This window comes from Orcinus orca, chromosome 9 (genome assembly GCF_937001465.1).
Source record: "Orcinus orca chromosome 9, mOrcOrc1.1, whole genome shotgun sequence".
NCBI lineage: Eukaryota > Metazoa > Chordata > Mammalia > Artiodactyla > Delphinidae > Orcinus > Orcinus orca.
In genome coordinates, this window is record NC_064567.1 from 87,857,507 (window position 1) to 87,881,922 (window position 24,416).

Here is a 24,416-nt window from a genome sequence, read left to right on the forward strand (position 1 = left end):
AGTGAGTGGTGCTACTGTAAGAATAACCTTGATGCCAGTCTAACATGGTCAATCAGTCATACAATTGGACACGCCATCATATTATCTCACGCCCAGTCACGACACACCTTTTCTGAGGATCTCTCATTCACTTAGTTTCTCACCTTCAGCAGGGCCAACATTCTCATTTGCATTCAGTTTAAGTATTTATTTCATTTATTAACATAACCAGTAGAACTGAGTGTTTTAAAATATTTATTATATTTCGTTCTAGAAATGATGGTACAATTATGTCACACACCTTTGGGAAGGCATATTTATGCTTTCACACCAGAGCAAAGTTTTATGCATGGCCAGAACTGGAAATACCTAAGCCGTGAATAACAAAGGATAATGCTGTTGATAGGAGGAGCCCTTGTAAGTTTTCAAAAGCTTTCTTCTCTATCATTTATTTTCGGGCAGATATCAATCAGTCCAGTGGAAGGAGTTCTGAACATAAAAGGCACCTAGAATAAAAATTAGACCTTAACTAACAAAAAGAGGTGCACATGTTTACATCAAGAAACAAAAAGCCCTATTGATGCAACTCTCCTGCAAGCCAATGATAATAATAAATGCAAAAGCTATTGCAACTGAAGTCTATAAACACTTACCTGAACCTGGTTCATGAGCTGGATAATGACAATCACTTGGTGTTTTTAAACTTGTGGATGTTTTATCACCATTTAAACAAACATGAGTACTGTTATTTATATTCACAGGTTCTAGGGGGAAGGCTCACTCTAATTATTTATCCATAGCCAAGATTTGTTTTGCTTTCTCTTAAAATCCACTGCTATGTACTCCATTCATGGATGCGTTAAAAATCACTGTTGTCAAAAAAAAAAAAAATTACTGTTGTCCTTCGAAGAATGTAGCAAAACCTAACACTGCTACTTTAAACCAAATTCCTTTAAATGATTATAAAGCCAGTAAAGCTGACGTTTTACTATGATTTAAGCACCTGAAATATATTCTAACCAACTGATATTCTCTGAGCTAGAATCAGGATCCTCAAAATTTGTATGTATGTACAAATACTGCAAATTAAGCTAATAAAAACTTGGAAAAATACAAACAGCTTTTTTAGTACAAAGATCCAAAATCCACATAGGGGTCTGTACTAAGAGGAAAATGAACAGGAAGCCAGCAAACGTGTCTGCATTTTCTAATCTGGAGACAAAGGCCTCAGCGGAGCCAGGTGGTATTCAGCTGGGTCTGGTTCTTGATGCTGGTATCCATTTTTAGCACTTCGCGAATGGCCATGGTCGCGTAGGTAGAAGGAGGGAGAGAAAAATCCATCTTCAGAGCTCTGTATTTGCCTTCTGCCAGGCAAGAAAGAACAGTCAGAAAGTAAGGCAGCTGCAGACAGACTGGGGCGAGTCACATAATCTCTATACAGATAAAAGAACTGTGCTCCTTTCTTCAGCCTACTTCCCATGGGGCCTCAGAAAATGAGGCATGGAAGTAAGAGGTCTGTGAGTGAAGGATCCAGCTGAATCCCTATAGTAATTCTACCTGGAACCTTCATAGAAAGGGTAGGTGACAGAAGAGCATAGGAGAGAAACACACGTAAAATGAAAAAAAAAAAAAAATTTACAGTACAGGGTGAAAACAGACAAAGGAATGGCAACAAGAATTTGACAATGAAAAGGCATTTTTAGACTCTCTTGCTGGGTTTTCACTTAACTTTGTTAACTCTCTATGGGAGTGGGGAGGATATTCAATCACCTAATATCACAACCTTCTATAATGTTCATTCATTTTCAGTGCGAAATACTCTTTTAATCACTGACCTCCAACTGTAATCATAAAACTAAGATGACAAACACAAAATAGAAATCATAGAATGGGTTGCGAGATGGTGGTGATTATAAGATTTTTTTTTTAAATATGTTTTTGTATGAGAAAACATTTCAAAGTTGACACAGAACTGATGGCTGAGTAAACTTACCAGAAGCAAACACTGGTGGTGGTTTCCCTTCTAGGTTGTCCACATCTGTGTTGAAGAGTGGAATTTTAGGATCATCATATGCAACGACTTCCCTTTGAAACACATAAAGAAAAGTGTGAATGTGAATTTCCATAACAGGCACTAAGTTACTCATCACCATTTGTTCAGCAAGGAAAACACACAGGCCTAGTGTAAATAATTCTAGGTGGGAGTATTCAATAACAGAATACGGCCATATTTTATAGAGAAATACTATATAGCAAGGTGACAGATGATGCCAGCCTATGGTAAAAATAAAAAATGTTTCCCTAGGATGGAAATTCCTTTTGTATGTAGTTGGTAAGTAGTAAACTTCACTTGGCAGAGATGCAACTGAATTAATCACAGCATCTGTACTTTCTCCAGGGCGGTTATCACCACTAACACCACCATGTTGCTGTGAGAAACTGCTCTCTGGCAAGATGGAGGCCAACTCTGTCAGCCTCTTCCCACAATCCAGAGAAGAGGAGGGAAAAGGAAAAGGGAGAAGAGATGGAGAGAAGGAAGAGAACTTCCTGACAGTGGGCAACTAGTCCAGGGTTTAATTGTTTAAATTATCAAATAAAGCTTTACATAATACTAGGTATTTAAAGTATTTTAAAATGGGTAATACAAGTATCTTTTTCTCTCTAGAAACATGATAATGAAACAACCATATCAGTGTGGAACTCAGAGCTAATTCTGAGTAAGGTAACTTGAAAATCTCAGTTTTTTAGGAATAGGGAAAAAGTTCATTCTCTGCACATCTCTTCAATAATTTAGCAATGTCAGTAAGATGTAAACTTAGCCACTTTCACTATATATTTGAATTCATTTATCTCCTGATAATTTGAAAAATACCAGGTAGTAGCAGTAATGAGAATAGTATTCAATAACAGCAATAACACTTTTATGCCAGGCTGTAAGCAATGAAAAATATTTATATAATGAAAAAGGTTAAAATCTAGTAGTTCAGTTCTATTTCATTCCAGACTATTACTCACCAGCTGACATTCTGCGGACGAATAATGATCTTTCGGTAGGCCCCTGATAAGGAATAATCTCTAATTTTGTGTCTCATGTTGTCAATATCAAGATTGTCCGCTGTGAGCATTTCCCTGTAGGCTTCACTAACTAATATAAAACAAAATCAGTTGGAATGCAGCATGTCAGCAAGCTACCTTGAACTATAGAAAGTAACATAAATTGTCACCTTAACAAAATTAATCATCTCAATTTAACAATCCAATCTGTTCTCTGGAATTAAAACGTACTGACTTACTAACTAGTACTAGGTGTCTCCCGTTTAGGTTTGGTCGACTTGTAGGTTATTTTTGCAACCAGGCACAGTATCTGGGGCTAAGGGTCCCAAGATGGCTACAAAAGGCCATTTCATCAGAAGTTACTCAACTACAATGTATATGTACTCAGAGTTGGAAGAGACCATATACAGAGCCTCTAACTCCTTCCGGAAGAAGGTAGTTATAAATAAATGTATAAAAATAAGAGACCTGGGAACATCATCTGGCTCACCCTCGCACCTGATGTAGAAACTTTTTTACAACACCAGAGAGAGACAGTCATCCAGCCTTTGCTTTCACGTTGCCATTTACGGGGAGCTACCACTTTGTGAGGCATGCAATTATTGGAAAATTTTTTCTGTGCCATGCTGAAATATGTCTTCGTGTGACTCCTGTCAACTGCTTTGGAACACAGATTAATTGCTTTCTTCCACATGTGTTCGTAAGTACTGGGCCTTTAAGCCATGATCTCCTCTAGACCAACAAGTTCCTCCAACCGTCCCTCCTTTGATATTTCTGTACTCCCCACTGACCCCGCATCTGCCTTGGGTAACAGGCTTACGTTAATAGTAACACCGGATACTTTTCATGTAGACTACCACCAAACTGGCCTTTTCCATCTGTACACTTGATCTTTGAACGTAAACATGAGAATTTACATTTAACCCTATTAAATGCCCTCTGCAGTTCTTTTTAAATACTTATTTTCCATATAATTAATATTAACTATTTTGGGTTATACTACTTGCAAATATGATAAGCAGATTTCTTTACTCACGTCATTCGTAAAAAACGTTGGTTAGACCAGGGTCAAGGAAAAACTCCCTCACGACCCACTTGTGAGGACAGCAGGGATCCCTAACTGAGCACTGCTGACACCAAGTGTGCCTACGTCATGAATCCACATGCCTGAACCACCACCCAGCCAGTCTGTGAGCCCCTGTCTTGGCCACGAGGTCTCCACAATCGGCTCTGTCAAAGGCTAAGCTGAATGTATGTTTTAACTGATACTAACTAGCCCAAAGTTTCTGACCTTGAGAGGTACCAGAAAGAAGAAAAGAATGCTTTCTTTTTCTCTCCTGGAAAGAGGGCAAGTGTGGCTCCAAGCATCTCAGTGCCTTCCTTCTCTACCTCCTGGTACTGGTCTCCGGTTCCTCGCTGCACCACCTGTGCCATCCACGCAGCACAGGCAGGCCACCCCACCCTTGTCTACCGCCCTTATTCATTCTCCCTGCTCTTGTCTAATCCTTTTCCCTCCAGGAGGCCAACCTCACACAGCAGTCTGATTAGTCAACATGTAAATGGCAGACTACCACTCAACTCTTTTATAAGTATTTGCCTTATCAAAGAAGGGTGTTAATCCTAATCATTCTGTAATTTCAAGGAATATAACGTTGATAAGTAAACTAATTCTGGGCTCTTGAGAGAAAAGATGTTTTAACAGGAAAACACCTCCGACAGACCAGCCCTGGTGAGGAGTAAACTTCCAGGGTCAGTTCCACCAGGGTAGTCCCATGCTCAGGGCTGTTTTCTTTTTTACAATTTCTGAATCCTTCAACAGTAAAAGTTCCAATTCCCCTGTCAAAATGGCATCCATGAAGGTACAGAAGTAATTGTTATCAGCCTCTGGGGAATGGGAAATAAGGGTAGGGAATACTAAGATTCCAGTTTGTAAACTTCTGAGCCCACTGACTCTTGAAACACAATGAACAGGTATTACTTAACACGGTTTAAAAAAAAAAAAAAAGGTTAAAAAAAGCAACGTTAAAGTATAATTATCCATTCTCTTTCTCAATGACTCTTTCCAAACCCTTCCATCCTTAGTAAGAATTAGTGAATTTCAGAAATTTTAAATAACAGTGCCAATAATAACAGCCACAACAATAAGGATACCAACACTATCACCATCACCACCACCTCCACCACCTGGTTTCTTAATTTAAATCATCCATCTGAATGCATCTATTTCAGGGAGACTTTTATAAGCAAACACGGCTTATGTATGTTTGAAATCTAAACATTTTTTTTCAAGTCGGATGGAAATTAAGGTTCTAAAATCATATTTAAAATACGGATTTTTTTCCCCCTCTCTCGACTCTTGGCTGCCAGTGGCTTAATTATGTCCGACTTTAACTATCTTCCCCGGAGGGAACTTACTTTTATGCTGGGGGTAGATAACATCAAAACCAGGCAAGGGCATTACCACATCATGGATGGAGTAATTATTAACATCGTCTTCCTCAATACAGGTAACTGCAGCTGAAAATATACCAATGGATAAATTAAGAAGAATTAAGAAAACAGGCAGTATTTCCACAAGCCCAACCTTCTAAAATTACACATCTAAGCAATCAGAAATGCAAGCGTGCCCAGGTTCACTGCCCCATGAAGCTTAGAGAAATTAATTTGGAATATATACCTTTCTGTCTTTTCTATTCTACCCGAAAAATAAATATCGTGGATTCAGAAAAAGTAGAAAACTAAAAATAATCTATTTCTCAGCTGCACCCTCACGTTTTAGGACTCCTGGCTTTTAGCTTCTTTTTCCTCATCAAACAACACTACAAAATACTATTTGGAAAGTCATCACAGATGAATGCATTTTGCTAAAAGCATAAACAATGGGGGAAAAAAACCCCGTCTGTATTTAGAGGATGAAATGTGGTGGCACAGGGGACATTAAAATACACCAGATGTGATCAATATTGGGTGAGGAAAAATTAAATCAGGAAAAGATTAATTAAAATTTCCATACAAATGAAAAGCTTTAGTGCATTTACTGGGCACACCTGCAGATGAGCAGACTGTCTCCAGGAAGTAGCCAGGAAGAAACGGACTTTGGAAACAGACTTGATTTGATTCCCAGACTTCTCTCTCCCTTTTTAATTTTTTTAAAAAATTAATGTTTATTTATTTTTGGCCACACTGAGTGGCATGTGGAATCTTAGTTCCCCGACCAGGGATCAAATCCACGTCCCCAGCAGTGGAAGCGCGGAGTCTTAACCACTGGCCCGCCAGGGAAGTCCTAGCCTTCTCTTTTTTTTTAACCAGCTGTGGAACTTGGGGTAAGTGACTGAACCTCGTGTGAGGAACAGAGAGAATGCTTCACAGTAATACTGAGCTTTAAACTAGAAGATGCAGGTAAAGGGCTTACTTAGCAGAAGGCCCAGCACACAGTAAGGGCTCAACAGCAGATGGGACTGTTTGCATGTCTTATGAACATTTCAGGCACAGAGTGTGCACTAAATGTCTACGATATCACAGCCCCAAGTAAAGTGCACTCCAGTCTTGTGTTGACTTAAAGAAACTCTTTAAGACTGGCCAACGACAGCAGGGAGGCTGAAGTGCACCCAGAAGTGTAGAGAAGTATCAGCTAGACCCAGATCAGGGTTTGCAAAGGGATCTTAGGCAACACTTAGTCCAAATCTTATCCTAGTTGAGGAAATGGAAGCCCGGAGAGAGTCAGGTGCATATTTTCGAATCAGATGCCTATTTTTCATTACATATGACAGATCCATACCAGTCAGTCTGAGCTTACAATGTCTTTCCCTTTCAAGCTTACCAGACAGCTATCTTAACCAGCAGCCAGGCTGGATGTTAAGCACTAGTGTCAAATAACTGAACCCAAGTTTGGGTGAGCAAGGATGGTGTCTGCCCTTTTACCTCCTTTGAGAACAAGGTCCCCCGGGACAGGGTTCAGTCCGTACTCTTCAATCCTCTTGCTCACCATGTTGTTCCACACATAGCTCTGATAGCTATGAATATACATTAAGCGATTGTTTCTTGGTATCTGACGGGATAAAAATAAAAAACAGGCAAGAGAAAAAAATATATACATTCCAAATATTAAAAGTACTGCACTTTCCAAGACATCCCACTTGTTTAGTGGTGCCCCTAGTCCAAGAAACTCGTAACTTCAATCTCCCATTTTTCTAACAGCCTATAGAAACAGTAACTGACACACAGCCACCAATTTTAGAGACGGAAGCCCTCAGACTAGGGGGTGTTCATGATCAGCAGCAGCTGCAGCGGCTCCCGTTTTGCACCCACAGTTCAGACGTTCATGTGAAGAAAGCAAGTGCTTTGGAATTTATACCCTAAATCAAAGATACAGACTTCAAACTCAAGGAATTTACACCTCAATCATAGAACTAACAGTGCTTTCTAATTCTATGGAAGGAGAAAGCCTGTATGACTGAACTGACGACTAATTTCCTGCAGCAGGAATCCTGATTTTTTTGTACATCTGGGGGAGAGTAATCAAGACTTACAGTTAGGAGTTAAACTTTAGTCTATCTGTACTATAGTACACAAACACCAGTATAGGCTACACTTACCATGATGCTACCCAGTCTTGAATCACCACAGAGAAACCACACTAAAATGTAGTCATTTAGATCACTTACTGCGCAACCCTCTCACTGAAGCAGGTTACAGCTCTGATGCTACAGAGACTAAGAAATGAACTCTATGATGGGTTCTGAATTTCTCAAATACCAAGATACTTTTTAAATTTCCTCGTAGGTATTTTCCACACAGATGCTTTCCTCGTGCCTTGCATGTTAACAACCACTGCCCCACTGCCTGCACCCACCACCCTCCCCCATCACCACCCAGGGTCTCAGCAAGGATCCCGCAGGCAACACCCCTCTCAGAGATCGCCAAAGGATCCTTATTTACCTTCTGTTCTTCCAAAATTTAGTAAAATATTTAAAGATAAAAAGTTCAAAGCATTGAGCCACCTCGAGTCAGTGCCTGACTTCACAAATTGCACTCACTATGCCAAATGCAGAGACTATATTCTTCAGTCCGTATTTTGAAAGTCCTCGGAGAAGCTGCCCTTCCACACACCTTTTGACAGGTAGTTTTCGGAGGGCAGCGGCTGGGTCTTTGGTCTTCGCCCATTCCTCCCTGCATTTAACCAAGTACCCCTTTTCAGCTGGTGGGGGGAAAAAAAGCTGTGATTAAACAATTTATCCAAAAGACAGTTCTATAACTTAAAACACTTCACAGAGAACACAAAATTAGAAAGTGCTATATGTAAGAGAGATACTCTGAAGCGCTTTTGGTCACCTGAGAATAATCATCAGAAAGTGAAAAGATGGGAAGGGCAGAAAGTTTACAGAACTAGATGGCTTTCAACATGCTACCACCCCAGGACTTAAAGCCAATGACTGTTCATTATCAAGCTGACTCAACATCAGACAAAACCTTGGTAGTCCTTTCTTCCTTCCCTCTCTTTTTCTATTGTATTGTCAAATTTAATGGGTTACTTTCCATAAAATTAGATAACCTTATCTCTTTTAACTTGCAAATGAATAATTATCCAAAGTGGGCATAATTATTTTGCTGATTTGTAAAGTGGTACTTAAATCCTTTTCCATACAGTATGACATTAGTTTTTAATGAACTCTCCAAACTTAAAAATCCTCAGTGTGTTTTTGCCAAGTTTTTATATTGTATTACATTTTGCTTTAAAAAATAACCACCAGTGAAATCTGTTTGGATTCCTATATGTTCAGAGATTTAATACGGCATGGAGAAAAGGAAATGAATGTATTCATTTATGAATTAATAAATTAGATGAGCTAAAGACCTGAAAATAAGATATAAATTATAAATCTCAAATATATACATAAAACTTGTGTAAAAAAAGACATAAACTACACTTTTTACTTTAAAAACAGTTTTAAAAATTCTGAAATAATGCTCCCAATTTGTACCTATACTTCAATTCAAAGCAATTCTACGAATACCTAGTCATATATTCTTTTTTTTTTCTTAAGATTATTTTTATTCTCACCTCCAGAACGGGGTTTCAATATTAAATCCATGACTTCAGCCCAGGAATTTTGTAGTATAGCTCTAAAATTAAACAGCATTTATTTTACTTAATTTTGCATTAAGATGAATTTTATTTGCCCAAGCCTGTGGAGTAACAAACCATATTAACTTTATATATTTTATTAAACTTAAAATAAGCAGAAAAACTAATATAACATAGGTTTCAAATGTAAATGTCAAAAGAACTTAAGAGAAGAAAATTAAAAATATAATGTTTACTCATAACATTTAATATCATTTCACAGTTTTAGAAAGCTGTTATAGTATAAATACTACCTAGTCATGCTTTAAGCTGTTATACATGGTATTATCTGTATAAATCAAAGTTGTCTTTATATACTAAAACTTATTTGAAACTTCTCAAAAAAAGTCTCCCATGTTAAATACTTTCTTGCCTAGATAAAGAGAATAAATACAATTTATCCTTCTCTATTATTCTTGCCAAAATGGAAGTATCTTTACATTTGCTGATTATAAGTTATACATGCTTCTTTAAAATTAAACAGTACATAAGAAAGGTTACCTGATATCTAACCTTTAAAAAATAAACACTGTTAACACTTCAGAGAGTAGTTTTCAAGACTTACTTGATCTTTAAGTGTATGCAGTTTTTTCTTTAACTTTTATTATATTCTCTTTTATCACATAGAGGTTGTATTTCATGTATCATATCTGAACATTTTTTATAGTTAAGATTTCTGCTCTTGGAGTCATACTGAGAAAGGCCCTCCCTACCATAAGAAAATTAAAATCCCTTCTATTAATTTTTCTGTTTTTCTACTTAACTAGCGTTTTTATTTTTCACGTTTATCTATATATTTCTATGTATTAAATTATACAAAATGATGTTTTATCTACTGATGAGATCATATGGATATTTAACCTACTAATGCAATGAATTAGATTAATAGATATCCCACTGCTGGCCATCCTTGAAGTCCTGGAACAAGCCATGCTCTATCAGTCTTTAAATATACTCCTAAGTGACACGTTATTCAGCTGCCTAGGCCTTCAGTAACATTTCCAAAAAGAGTACAATATTAATTCAAGACTAGGAACTAGTGGGCCAGATTTCATGGAAAAAGACTTCTGTGCTCAAAAACCTTTGTTATCTGGCTGGCCACTTGATTTTGTAAATGGTTTTATTGGAAAACATCCGTGATCCTTATTTTATGTACTATTTCTGGCTACTTTCACAATGTAACAGCAGTGCTGAGTAGCTACTACCCACACTCCATGGCCCACAAAGCCTAAATATTTACCTTTACGGAGAAAGTCTGCCAATATCTGGTGTAATATATTAAAATTTCTCAACTACAGGACTTTTTAACACTTTTAAGATACTACCACACACGTGAAGGTTCAGTATATATCGCCATATTAAAGATGGATATATTTGGTTTATAACAAGCCATCCTATCTGGCTCACCACACATTAAAATGTTTTCTATTTTTCTGACAGTATCTTTCCTTCTTCCACCTTCTTTTTTTATTTTTTTAATTTTCTAAAAAATAAATTTATTTTATTTTTTTTATTATTTTTGGCTACGTTGGGTCTTCATCACTACATGCGGGTTTTCTCTAGTTGCGGCGAGCAGGGGCTACTCTTCGTTGCGGTGCGCGGGCTCCTCATCGTGGTGGCCTCTCTTGCTGAGGAGCATGAGCTCTAGGCAGGCGGGTTTCAGTAGTTGTGGCACGCGGGCTCTAGAGCGCAGACTCAGTAGTTGTGGCACACGGGCTTAGTTGCTCCGTAGTGCGTGGGATCTTCCCGGACCAGGGCTCGAACGCATGTCCCCTGCATTGGCAGGAGGATTCTTAACCACTGCGCCACCAGGGAAGCCCTAAGTTTTTTAATATGGTGTAAAAGTAAAGTTCCAACTTCATTTTCTTTTTCTTGCAGGTGGATAGCCAGTATCCCCAACACTTACTCGTTGAAAAGTTGTCCTTTCGCCAATTGAATGATCTTGTCACCCTTGTCAAAAATCATCCGACCATATATATTAGGATTTGTTCCACTTTTTTTTTAAACGGTTTTACTGAGGTATAACTCACATACCACATAATTTAGCCTTTAAGTGCACAACTCAATGACTTCTAGTATACTACAGAATTTTGCAACATTACACAATCAATTTTAGAACATTTTCATCACCCCGAAAAGAAATCCTAACCCTAACCCATCAGCAGCCACTTATTCTCCATGACCTCTGCCCCATCAACTTTCTGATTCTATGGATTTGCCTAGCCTGGACATTTCATACATAATGAATCACACACTATGTTGCCGTTTGTGACTAGCTTCTTTCACTGAGCATGTTTTAAAGGTTCATTCAAGTCATAGCATGTATCAGTCCTTCGTTCCCTTTTACTGCTGAATAATGTTCCATTGTATTAATATGCCACATTTTGTTTATCCATCTATCAGCTGATAGACATCTGGGTTGTTTCCATAATTTTGGCTGCTATAAGTATCAGTGTAAATTTTCATGTTGGACATATGTATTCGATTCTCTTGAGTATATTCCTAGGAACACAATAGCTAGGTCATATGGTAACCCTATTATTTAACCGTGTAGGGAAAACCCAGACTATTTCCCAAAACGGCTGTACCATTTTAGATTCCCACCAGCAGGTCATGAGAGGTCCAAGTTCTCCACATCCTCAACAATACTTTTTTTTTTCTTTTTTGGCTGCATTGGGTCTTCGTTGCTACACATGGGCTTTCTCTAGTTGCAGTGAGCCAGGTCTACTTGTCGTTGCAGTGGCTTCTCTTGTCGCAGAGCATGGGCTCTAGGTGCGCAGGCTTCAGTAGTTGCGGTGCACGGGCTCAGTAGTCGAGGCATGTGGGCTCTCGGGGGCACGGGCTTCAGTAGTTGTGGCTCACGGGCTGTAGAGCACAGGCTCAGTAGTTGTGGCACAGGGGCTTAGCTGCTCCACGGCATGTGGGATCTTCCCGGATCAGGGATTGAACCCATGTCCCCTGCTTTGGCAGGTGGATTCTTATTTATTTATTTTATTATTTTTATTTTTGGCCACGTTGGGTGTTGGTTGCTGTGCGCGGGCTCTCTCTAGTTGCTCCTCGCTGCGGTGTGCGGGCCTCTCATTGCAGTGGCCTCTCATGTTGCAGAGCACAGGTTCTAGGCATGAGGGCTTCAGCAGTTGTAGTACGCAGGCTCAGCCGTTGTGGCGCAGGGGCTGAGTTGCTCCGTGGCATGTGGGATCCTCCCAGACCAGAGCTCGAACCCGAGTCCCCGCATTGGCAGGTGGACTCCTAACCACTGCGCCACCAAGGAAGCCTGGCAGGTGGATTCTTAACCACTACACCACCAAGGAAGTCCCCCACCCATACTTATTTATTGTCTGTCTTTCTGATTTTAGCCATTGTACTGGGTGTGAAGTAGTATCTCATTGTGGTTTTGAATTGCTTTTTCCCAGTGATTAGTGATTCCTTAGTGATGTCAAGCATCTTTTTATGTACTTATTGGCCATTAGTCTATGTTCTATGGAGAAATGTCTACTCAGATTTTTTGCCCATTTTTAGGTTATCTGTCTTTTTGTTTTTGAGTCATAACAGTTCTTTAAATATTTTGGATTCAAGTCATTCTTCCACCTTTAAACTATAAACTGAGGTTTTTTTCTTTAGGTGGTCCTGTGGTGGTAACAGTGGGCTACTCTGAAACTAGGAAACATTCTTGTGTTTTACAAATTGTTGGTTAGGAATTCTGAATGGATTATATACTGACTTTATACTTGGGCATGTTAATGCAACTTTGGCCCTGAATAAATCTGATGTCATTTTCATTAGCTATTTTACATTATCTTTGGAGTGCAAAATTTACAGGGTCCCATGGCTGCTGTTCTGCCGAATTAGCTACAAATTCAATGGGTGATACAGCCTTCTCTTAAATATTCTGTCTCACAGTACAATTAGCATCTTCATTATCAATGTCCTCTGAACATTAGCAAGATTGAAAATATTATCTTTTATTATCTAATAATAGTGATTATTATTTATTACAGTGTTCTTCCTGGCAACATTTTTTTTCTCTGGTTAGTATATTCTAATTTTAATATATTACTTTCCATTTATTGAGCACTTCCTATCTGCTAGGCATAGAAACAGGTATTGCATAGACTTCATCTTACTTCATTTTCACCACCCCTGTGAGGTTGGTGTTATCCTTTCCATTTCACAGATGACTAATGTGAGGCTCAGAACTGAAATCTGACTTCAATGCCTGAGGGGTTTTGTTTTGCCTTTTTTTTTTTTTTTTTTTTTTTTTGGCTGAACCGCAAGGCTTGCAGGATCTTAGTTCCCCCATCAGGGACTGAACCCAGGCCCTAGGCAGCGAAAGCGCACAGTCCTAACCACTGGACTGCCAGGGAATTACCCCCTTCTGCCTGAGCTTTTAACCCTAACACTGCCTCAAAGAGGTAGAGGAAATACTACATGATATTTTTCATTTTGTGCTCTTAAAGATGCATGAACAAATGCAACTTCATGGAGTCAGCTGCTGAACCATGGACTGATTCAAGAAGAGCCCCTCTATTCTCAGTGCTGCACCTGACCAACCAGTGAGCCTGGGCAGGCTCCCTAAGCCGAGATTTCATCTTTGCTAAAATAAAGGATTTGAAGCACCAGGAAGAACATGAACTAAACCTCTCAGATCACTTCCAACTCAGACTTCCACAGTTCTAACTGCCAGGTGAATAATTATTTAGGTAACACAGTCTCTGCTGGACAGCAGGATAGCATAAGTAAGTTTATAAACCAAAGTATTTACTGATGGCATTCCCACTCTAGCTCGCAGTACAGAGATTTCCTGTTATCTCAAAGCTAATCAGAGAGTTATTAAAATAAATTTTACTTGCTAATTGCACCCTATACCACTTTCTTTAAAGGATGGGGGAAGGGCAGGTACAAGTTTAAGAAACTAGGAAGCACTTGTTAACAGAGATCATACACTACACCATCTCCTTCAGGCTACTTTGGGTCTGAGTTACCCAACTGCTACTGTTGGGTCACTTACTGAGCCAACATTTACCTGTAAAAAAGAAAATAAAATAGAATCTCTGGATGGGCTATCAGGGGAGAGAGAAAAACTTTACTTTTCAAGTTATATCTTTTTGAACTCTGATTTATTTTTTCACCTTGTGCATGTATTATCATAAAACAGAAGGAGGCTGTGGATCAGTTGGTCATCCAAAAGGATGAGACACACTGCTTCGTTTGGCCCAGATTTCCATTTTTTCTAGGAAATCTAGAAATAATTAAAAACACCACCAACAAAAAACATCCTGCTTCTTTTTTTTTAAGGAGAGAGCTCTTTTAGACGAAAGTTAAGAAATTAAATACAAACCTTCCAACTTGATATGTGGGGACGGCTGTGGTTCCAAACCTTTGCATTCCATAGTAGTTAATAAATCCAATCTCCTTGAGAGAGTTCATGGCTTGTTCCACTTGGTCGTCAGTTCCAGTAATATTTCTGTAGGGGCCCAAATTACCCAGAGAAAAAAATGTACAGGCCAACACATTCAGGGATGCATATCACAAGTGACATGGCTTGGCTTCTCTGCCTTTCCCTTGCCCCCTGCAGCTTTCTACCTCCTGAGGACACTGTCTTTTTAAAAAATTGTGACATATACACAATACTAAATTTACCTTTTTAGCCATTTCTAAGTATGCAATACAGTAGCATTAAGTACATTCACAACGTTGTGCAACCTTTACCACCATCTTCATCTTCGCAAATCTAACCTCCGCACCTATTAAACAGTAGCTCTCCATCTCCCCGCCCACACCTTATACCCCAGGTTACTTTTATTCTACATCCTACGTCTATGAATTTGCCTATTCTAGGTACTGAATATGAGTGGAATCATAGGCCGTCTTTTGTATTTCAAGGAGACAGCTTCTTTCCAAAGGTGGTGCTGAGTTTTTAGAGGGGTGGGCGTGTTGGTACAAACACTGCAGCTGTGTTTGCTCTCCCAGCCTCATTGGGCCCCACCCCGCCTTCCCGGCTGCCACGGGCATCTGCACCAGCTCACTCGGATTAACAACTGTTCTGAACAGACTCAAGGTGACACAGCAAGACCCTCTCTGGTCTGCATTCATACCCACAGCTCTTTACCTGAGGACAACAGTGAAGTGATTCCCTTGAAGCTCTCCCAATTTCAGAGGGTTTTTCTGATAGCTGAAATTCCCTAGTTTAAAGTTCATCAAGCACTTATTCAAGTGGGCAAGTCTTTGTGCAGTTATTCTAAAAAATACGAAATAAAAAAAGGAGCAGAAAGAGGGTCATGAGCTATCGCTTGGCTAAAATGGTCTAGGACACTTTACTACAGAAAACAGCAGCTTGAAATGAGACTACACACTGTGACGATAGAAAAGAAAGGCACCGCAGCTGGTGGGGTGAGCCTACCTTTCATTTGCCTCTGGAATGTTCCTCCAGCATGAGGACACCTGTTCCTATTGGAATGATGTAACCTGGGCCATATTTATATTCTTAGAGCCTCATGTTACTTACATACTGATAATGGAATAGTATCATCTGTGAAATTTTCTAGTTTTTGTGAGGGAAGAGGGGTGAGAAAGGGAGCAGAGAGCAATCCCTACAGGTAAAAAGATAGTTATTAAGCATTAAAAAAGTCATATTTTCATTTTTGTCCCTCAGAAAAGTATTGTAAACTCACTACAGAAAACTTGGAAAAATACAGAAAAGTACAGAAGAAAAAAAAAATTCAGTTTCATCACCTGAAAAAAAAAATCTGTTAATATCTAACTTTGAATTTCCTCCCATTCTTTCTTTCTTAAATTCATGTCAAATATATTTATATAATATTTATCTTTATCTGACTATATATATGTAGTCAGAATCCTACCATAATCTGTACCCTCCTGCTATCATTTAAATGGCATGATAAAATTTTCATGAAAAACTTCTTAACTTCTTTAATAGTAATACACATAGAAAAAGAAATACAGTACTGAAAGGCCTCTGTTCTATCTCTATCCCTCAATACCCCTCCCCACTGGCAGCCAACATTAAAAGTTTCTTGTCTATTCTTCTAGTAACACTTTCTGTACACACAGGTATACCTATTGTCTTCTCTCTTTTTGGAATTTCTTTGTAAGCTTTTAATACATATGTTATATATACAGAAAAGTGCACAGATCGTAAGTGTTCTCCTTGACGGATTTTCACAAAGTGAACACAACCATGTAACTAGCATCCAGATCTTCCCTTTCAAAAAACAATTTTTGTTACATTATAAATTGTTCAGCATCTTGCTTATATTCACTGAAAAAATGCATATTACAGACTTGGCTTATGCATACAGTCCTTCTAGAGCTGCCTCACTCTGTGTACAGCTTCGAAGAATGGCTGCTGCACTGCCTGGATCCTTTCTCTGACCTTTATCTGACCAGTCCCCTGTGATGGGCATTTAAATTGCTACCCATCTTTTGCTATTACAATCCATTCTATAACACATACCCTCGTATAGACTTCTTGGTGCATCTACATAAGTGAATGATTCAGACAAGCCCCTAGAATTAGAAGGCAGGGATCTTAAATTTTAACGCCTATTGCCCTCCAAAACAGTTACACCAATTCACACTCACACCATTAATATGTAAGTGCCTACTTCCTCAGGCCTGTGTCTCCTCACACAGGATGTTATAAACCTTTTTGAGCTCTGTCAGGCTGATAAGTTAAAAATGCTACCTTGGGGCTTCCCTAGTGGTGCAGTCGTTAAGAATCCGTCTGTCAGTGCAGGGGACACAGGTTCGAGCCCTGGTCTGGGAAGATCCCACATGCCGCGGAGCAACTAAGCCCACGCGCCACAATTACTGAGCCTGCGCTCTAGAGCCCGAGAGCCACAACTACTGAGCCCACGTGCCACAACTACTAAAGCCCACGCACCACGATGAAGAGTAGCCCCCCGCTCACCGCAACCAGAGAAAGCCCACACAGCAACGAAGACCCAACGCAGCCAAAAATAAATAAATTTATTTATTTTTAAAAAATGCTATTTTGATTTTTATCTGAATGCTTACTATGAGAGAAACTAAACATTTCTTCATTATCTTGACTGTGAAGTACCTGTTCGTCCTACTACTTATTTTTTTATTGGATTGTTAATATTCTTCTGTTTTCATATATTAAGGAAATCTACCCTTTACCACATAGCTTGCAAATATTATCTCCCATTTTGTGAGTTTATTCATAATATTTTACACTTTAGAAAATTTCCCAACTTCATGTTAAAAAAAATCAAACTGGAGAAAATTGGCAACACTATAACGAAAGGTCTTATACCTCACCTGTAGATTTACCAATTGCTAACCATTTCCCAGATTTACTTTACATATATTTCTAGATATATGAACACCCACACATTACACATATACGCATACATACACACATGCAGGTAAAACCTATGTATTTTTCTGAACCATGTGAGAGTGACCTGCAGACTAGGGACACCTCACCCCTAAAGTGACTGCAGTGTGTCTCCTAAGAACAGCAGGGTCTCCCACGTTTCTAACCACCAGTCACCCTCACAAAGCCAATGTGAATTCAAGGCCACTGCTGAACAGTCCACATCCAATTCACCCAATTCCCCCAATAACATCACTTAGATTTTTTTTTTAAACCTCCTTAAATTCAGGATCTAATCAAGAACCAGGACAATCATTGTTTCCTCACATTAAGATGCCCAGATTTTGGTGGGAATATCACGTAGGTGATGCTGTGGCTTTTTCAGTGTATCACAGCGAAACGGTACCTCTCTCTCCTTTCCCTTTTTTTAGTTGGTAACCTGTGGGGTGACATTTTAAAAATTCTGTGACTATCCTCTTCCCCCATAGTCTTTCATCCAACTGTTTAGGTACCCGAGGATAATTTTTTATTATTATTATTTTTTCGCTGTGCTGCATGTGGGATCCCAGCTCCCAGAACAGGGATGGAACCCGCACTGCCTGCATTGGAAGCACAGAGTCTTAACCACTGGACCAGCAGGGAAGTCCCCCAAGGGTAATTGTTGGCTGAGGCAAATATTACTGTGTTGACTGCAAAAGACTGTTTTTCTATACCAACCATTCCTCCTATATTAGCTGGCGTTCTTCTACAAATAGGACTGTACAGTAAAAAATTTTTTTTTCATTTTCCCATTTAGGTTGTTAGATAATATAGAGCAGAGTTTTCTGTGCTATACAGTAGGTCCTAGTTGGTTATCTTTTCTTTTTAATTTTAATTTTATTTTGATTTAAAAAAAATTTTTTTTTTATTTATTTATTTTTGGCTGTGTTGGGTCTTCATTGTTGCGTGTGGGCTTTCTCTAATTGAAGAGAGTGGGGGCTACTCTTTGCTGCGGTGTGCAGGCTTCTCGCTGTGGTGGCTTCTCTTTGCAGAGCACGGGCTCTAGGCATGCAGGCTTCAGGAGTCGTGGCTCGCAGGCTCTAGAGCACAGGCTCAGTAGTAGTGGTACCCGGCCTTAGTTGCTCCGCAGCATATAGGATCTCCCCGGACAAGGGCTTGAACCCGTGTACTCTGCACTGGCAGGCGGATTCTTAACCATTGTGCCACTGGGGAAGCCCTGGTTATCCATTTTAAATACAGCAGTGTGTACATGTCAATCCCAAACTCCCTAACTATCCCTCCCCCCTCCCCTCCACCCTGGTAACCGTAAGTTCGTTCTCTAAGTCTGTGAGTCTGCTGATTTTCAGTTAGTTGAAATTTAGTTAGTTGCATTTTAGTTAGTTGAATTTTTTCCAAATAGCTCTGGGATTTAAGTCTATTTAGGAAGGGTGTCCCTCGTCAGAGATTATTTTTTTTAAATAGTATCCCCAGGTATAGGTAGAGTACTTTTGCAGTTGTTGTTGTTTTTTATGAATTTATTTACTTATTTATTTATTGGCTGCACTGGGTCCTCGTTGCTGCGCGCAGGCCTTCTCCAATTGTGGTGAGTGGGGCTACTCTTGGTTGTGGTGGCCTCTACCGTCACGCAGCACAGGCTCTAGGCGCGTGGGCTCAGTAGTTGTGGCTCGCAGGCTCTAGAGTACAGGCTCAGTAGTCGTGGCACACGGGCTTAGCCGCTCCGTGGCATGTGGGATCCTCCCGGACCAAGGCTCGAACCCGTGTCCCCTGCATTGGCAGGCACAATCCTAACCACTGCGCCACCAGGGAAGCCCCAGTTATTATTGTTTTAGAGTAAAAAGGGTACTTTTCCTTTTGTCTCCTTCTGGCCAACAGTAGTGACGTACTTTTCATCATGTCTCATTTACAGCAGTGCTGGCCTCCATGCTGTCCCTAACACACTAATCTTGACTTACTGGTCTTTTAAAGTCTACAATGGTTGTGGCAAAGAAGAAAAGAACTCTGGTACTGGAGTCCCAGGGGCTTTGACTGGCAGTTTCTGTTTACTCTCCCCAGTCAACTACTGATGCCCAAAGTGGCTCGTTTAGAGAGGAATGGGAGGAGGTCAAGTTCTCCCGCTCTGCTTTAAATTTTGGACTCTCTTCATCCTAGGCAACAAGGAGGTTAAGGAAAAAAGAGGGGAAAGCTGTTCACACACAAGTCAGTAACAGTATCAGCTGCTGCTCAGTGGCTTTGGTTCTGCATTTTAAATAATCAGCATACACGTATCTTTTGGCTTTTTGTCTTTTTTTAAAAGGCAGATTGAGGAGTATAAATACTACACCCAGGACCTGGTTACAAAAGATAAATATTCATATTACATCTATCTGTAATATCATATATCTCTCTCTCTCCATCTATCTTCGCAGTGACACTGTGGCTGATACCGCCTTTCAAATGGCTTTGTTAATATTTGGCAAAGCTTTGCCTCTTCCAGTGAAGACATATAAAAACTCAGGTAAGGAGTCAATTTAATTTTTTTTTTTCAGGTGGCTACTCAGTCATTTCAACAAATTCACTGACTCAGAACTCTTCTTTGGGACTTCCCTGGTGGCACAGTGGTTAAGACTCCACACTCCCAATGCAGGGGGCCAGGGTTCGATCCCTGGTCAGGGAACTATATCCCACATGCATGCCGCAGCTAAGAGTTCACATGCCACAACTAAGGAGCCCACCTGCTGCAACTAATAAATTAGAAAACAAACAAAAAAACCAACACTCTTCTTTGCTTATTTTAAATGCTACTTGCTTACACACTAACTCTGTGGATATATCTGGGTCTGTAATTATTCTAATGCTACCCGTTTATGTGCCAGTATCATATTGCTTTAACTGCTATACTTTTTTGGCCATGCCACGCAGCATGTGGGATCTTCGTTCCCCAACCAGGGATCGAACCCGTGCCCCATGCCTTAGGAGTGTGGAGTCTTAACCAATGGACTGCCAGGGAAGTCCCTACTATACTTCTATAATATGCTTTAAAATATACTGAGGCTGGACAGCTACATGTAAAAGAATGAAATTAGAACATTCTCTAACAACATAAACAAAAATAAACTCAAAATGGATTAAAGACCTAAATGTAAGACCAGATACTATAAAAATCCTAGAAAAAAATATAGGCAGAACATGCTTTGGGCTTCCCTGGTGGCGCACTGGTTAAGAATCCACCTGCCAATGCAGGAGACACGGGTTTGAGCCCTGGTCCGGGAAGATTCCACATGTTGCAGAGCAGCTAAGCTCGTGTGCCCCAACTACTGAGCCTGCGCTCTAGAGCCCGCGAGCCACAACTACTGAGCCCATGCGCCACAACTACTGAAGCCCGCATGCCTAGAGCCCATGCTCTGCAACGAGAAGCCACCGCAATGAGAAGGCCGCACAACAGAACAAAGACTAGGCCCGGCTGGCCACAACTAGAGAAAGCCTGCGCACAGCAACGAAGACCCAACGCAGCCATAAATTAATTAACTAATTAATTAATTATTTTAAAAGAACATGCTTTGACATAAATCATAGCACTGTTTTCTTGTGTCCATCTCCTAGAGTAATGGAAACAAAAGCAAAAATAAACGAATGGGATCTAATTAAACATAAAAGCTTTTGCACAGCGTAGGAAATCATAAACAAAACAAAAAGACAACAGACTGGAAGAAAATATTTACAAATGATGCAACCAATGAGGGCTTAATTTGCAAAATATACAAACAGTTTATATAGCTCATTATCAAAAAAAAAAAACAAAACCAATCAAAAAATGGGCAGAAGACCTAAATAGACATTTCTCCAAAAAAGACATACAGATGGCCAACAGGTACATGAAAAGATGCTCAATCTTGCTAATTATTAAGAGACATGCAAATCAAAACTACAGTGAGGTACCACTTCGCACCAGTCAGAATGACCATTAAAAAGCCTACAAATAACAAATGCTGGAGAGGGTGTAGAGAAAAGGGAACGCTCCTACACTGTTGGTGGGAATGTAAATTGGTAACAGCCACTATGGAGAAGAGTATCGAGGTTCCTTAAAAAACTAAAAATAGAGATGCCATATGATCTAGCAATCCCACTCCCGGGCATATACCCAGAAAAGATGAAAACTCTAATTTAAAAAGATGCATGTGGGCTTCCCTGGTGGTACAGTGGTTAAGAATCCGCCTGCCAAGGCAGGGGACATGGGTTCGAGCCCTGGTCCGGGAAGATCCCACATGCCGTGGAGCAACTAAGCCCGTGCACCACAACTAATGAGCCTGCGCTCTAGAGCCCATGAGCCACAACTACTGAGCCCGCATGCCTAGAGCCCATGCTCTGCAAAAAGAGAAGCCACCGTAATAAGAAGCCCACACACCAGAACAAAGACTAGGCCCCGCTCGCTGCAACTAGAGAAAGCCCACGCACAGCAACGGAGACCCAACGCAGCCAAAAATAAATAAATAAATATATTTAAAAAAAAAATGATACATGCGCCCCAGCGTTCATAGCAGCGCTATTTACAAGAGTCAAGACATGGAAACAACCTAAATGTCTATTGAAAGATGAATGGCTACAGAAGATGTGGTACCTACATACAATAGAATATTACTCAGCCATAACAAAGAATGAAATAATGCCATTTGCAGCAACACGGATGGACCTGGAGATTATCATACCAAGTGAAGTAAGTCAGACAAAGACAAATATTATATGCTTTTACTTATATGTGGTAAAAAAATATATACAAATGAACTTATTTACAAAACAGAAACAGACTCACAGACATAGAGAACAAACTTATGGTTACCACAGGGGAAAGGGGGAAGAGAGGAATAAACTGGGAATGTGAGATTAACATACATACAATACTATATATAAAATAAACAACGTCGTACTGTATAGTACAGGGAACTATATTCAGTATCTTGTAAAAACCAATAATGGGAAAGAATCTGAAAAAGAATATATGTGTGTGTGTGTGTCTGTGCGTGTATATACATATATATATATATATATATAAGTATAAAACTGACTTTGCTGTACACCTGAAACAATGTAAATCAACTACACTTCAATAAAAATAAATTAAAAAAAATAAAAACAGGTGGTAAGTTAGAGAAATCGATTACTATAAATCCAGAAATATCTTAGGGTGGAAAGTGTAGTTAAAATGTTTTACTAGTCTAAGCGTACAATTTACCCCACAGCAGAAATCATCATGAGAATGTTTCAATAAAAACATTTTAAAAATGAAAATCTATATGTATTTATACATATATTTTTTATTTTTATAGATATGTCATATATATATACTGAGGCTAATACCCCTTTATTAGTCACTTTTTCCAGAATTTTTATGGCTAGTTCTGTGTCTTTCCCACATTATGATCAGCTTGATTACACTGAAACATTCTATTGGAATTTTCATTAGTATCAGCACAAATTTATACATTTGTTCATTAGAGAACATTTATATGTATCCAAGAACAGGTTATAGCATTCATTAATTCAAGTCCTTTTACATCGATCAATAGCATTTCAAAGTTTCTTCATAGAGAGAGATCTTATACTTTACAAAAATCTTTGTTTCTAGGTATGTTCTTATCTTTTCTTTTAAACTTTTTCTGTGTAAAAGAGTTTTTTCCATTATAATTTCTAATTGGCTCTCATCTGAATATTGATTTTTGTACATAATCTTTCCTATCTTGTATAACTTTCAGTCAACTCCTTGCGTAGAAACAATAAAATATCAGTAACAAAAACTGCAATTTGGCCTCCTCCCTTATAATTTTTATACCACTTATTTCTTAATTTTGTTTTTTGTATTACAGTATGCCTAGAACAATGATAAATAGTGGTAATAGTGTGGTCATCTTTATTTACTTTGTTCCCAGCTCTAATAAAATGCTCTAGTATTTCACCATTAAACAGGACATTGGTTTTTCATTTGAGACTTTCACACTTTGCCCTTTCCTTTAATAAAGAGCCTTTTTGAAAATTACAAATAATCTAATATGGTCAAAAATAATTCATCAATTGGAATTTACTTATTTAGCCATTCATTTAAGATTTTCCAGTTTGGGTCACCTGGGTTGTTTACAATTTTTCAAAATCACAAATAATGCTGCACAGTGTATCACTGTGCCTAAGAAAGCCGTTTTAAGTTTTTCTGAATTCAGACTTCCTCTGAAAAGACATCTACGCTGAGAACTACCAGAACAAAGAGCGTCTGTGCTTCACTTTGTTGAAAACACTTCTCTCTTTACTACTCTGGACTGTGCAGTGTTTTTCAGCCTTGGTCCTTAAGCACATTCCTGCTGGCTCTTGTTATGAGGAGCCATGTTCCAGCTTTGCCTGGAAATACAGGGGTTGGGAGGACCTGGATGCGGCTCCTGGGCCCAGGGCCTGCACGAGAGGCTGTTCTGCCCCGAAGTGCCTGGTCTATCAACCCAGAGCAGCTAATCATGGAAGCAGCCCCACAGAGGTGTGTGCCCCTGCTCTGCAGCCTCTGAATTTCCAACATTACATGAAAAAGTAGTGGGGAAATTTTATCTTACTCCCTTGTTAAAAATATGCTGTTACTGAGTTAAACTGTTTAAAATCCACCGATATAATACCAGTTTGCCATTTCATCTCAGAGAATTCTTGTTTCCTTGCTGAGAATGTCCCCATACTCCCTGAAGACAGTCAATTCCTTGACGCTATCAATCAGTCTTATCTGTTTCCTGGTTCAATATGAGCAGAAATAGCCTGACCAAATTTCTTGAGGAAAAAACATTTGTCATTATTCCATTAATTATTATAAAATGTAGGAAGCTAGCCTGAGAAGTGGGCAAAGCTCATACTCCTTTACCCTCTCCCCTGGCTCTGAATGCCCTGTCCAACCCGAGT

At 39.4% G+C, this 24,416-nt stretch overlaps 1 protein-coding gene across 6 annotated transcripts in view; it reads right to left on the reverse strand.

The window, feature by feature from the left end:
* Nucleotides 1-217: 217 nt before the first annotated feature.
* The window catches only part of PUS7 (pseudouridine synthase 7), a 105,882-nt gene continuing 81,683 nt past the window's right edge, over nt 218-24,416 (reverse strand). For 4 of the 6 annotated variants that reach the window (XM_049714798.1, XM_033439199.2, XM_049714799.1 and 1 more), the window contains 9 exons: nt 15,267-15,395; nt 14,496-14,621; nt 9,095-9,156; nt 8,070-8,230; nt 6,955-7,081; nt 5,449-5,550; nt 2,995-3,124; nt 1,973-2,064; nt 218-1,343 (listed from right to left, as the gene is read on the reverse strand). In XM_049714798.1, coding sequence (XP_049570755.1) covers nt 1,207-1,343; nt 1,973-2,064; nt 2,995-3,124; nt 5,449-5,550; nt 6,955-7,081; nt 8,070-8,230; nt 9,095-9,156; nt 14,496-14,621; nt 15,267-15,395 — 1,066 coding nt within the window. In that variant the 3' untranslated portion in view covers nt 218-1,206. The remainder of the gene's footprint in view (nt 1,344-1,972; nt 2,065-2,994; nt 3,125-5,448; nt 5,551-6,954; nt 7,082-8,069; nt 8,231-9,094; nt 9,157-14,495; nt 14,622-15,266; nt 15,396-24,416) is intronic. The other 2 variants (XR_007479218.1, XM_049714800.1) reach the window with 2 other exon arrangements.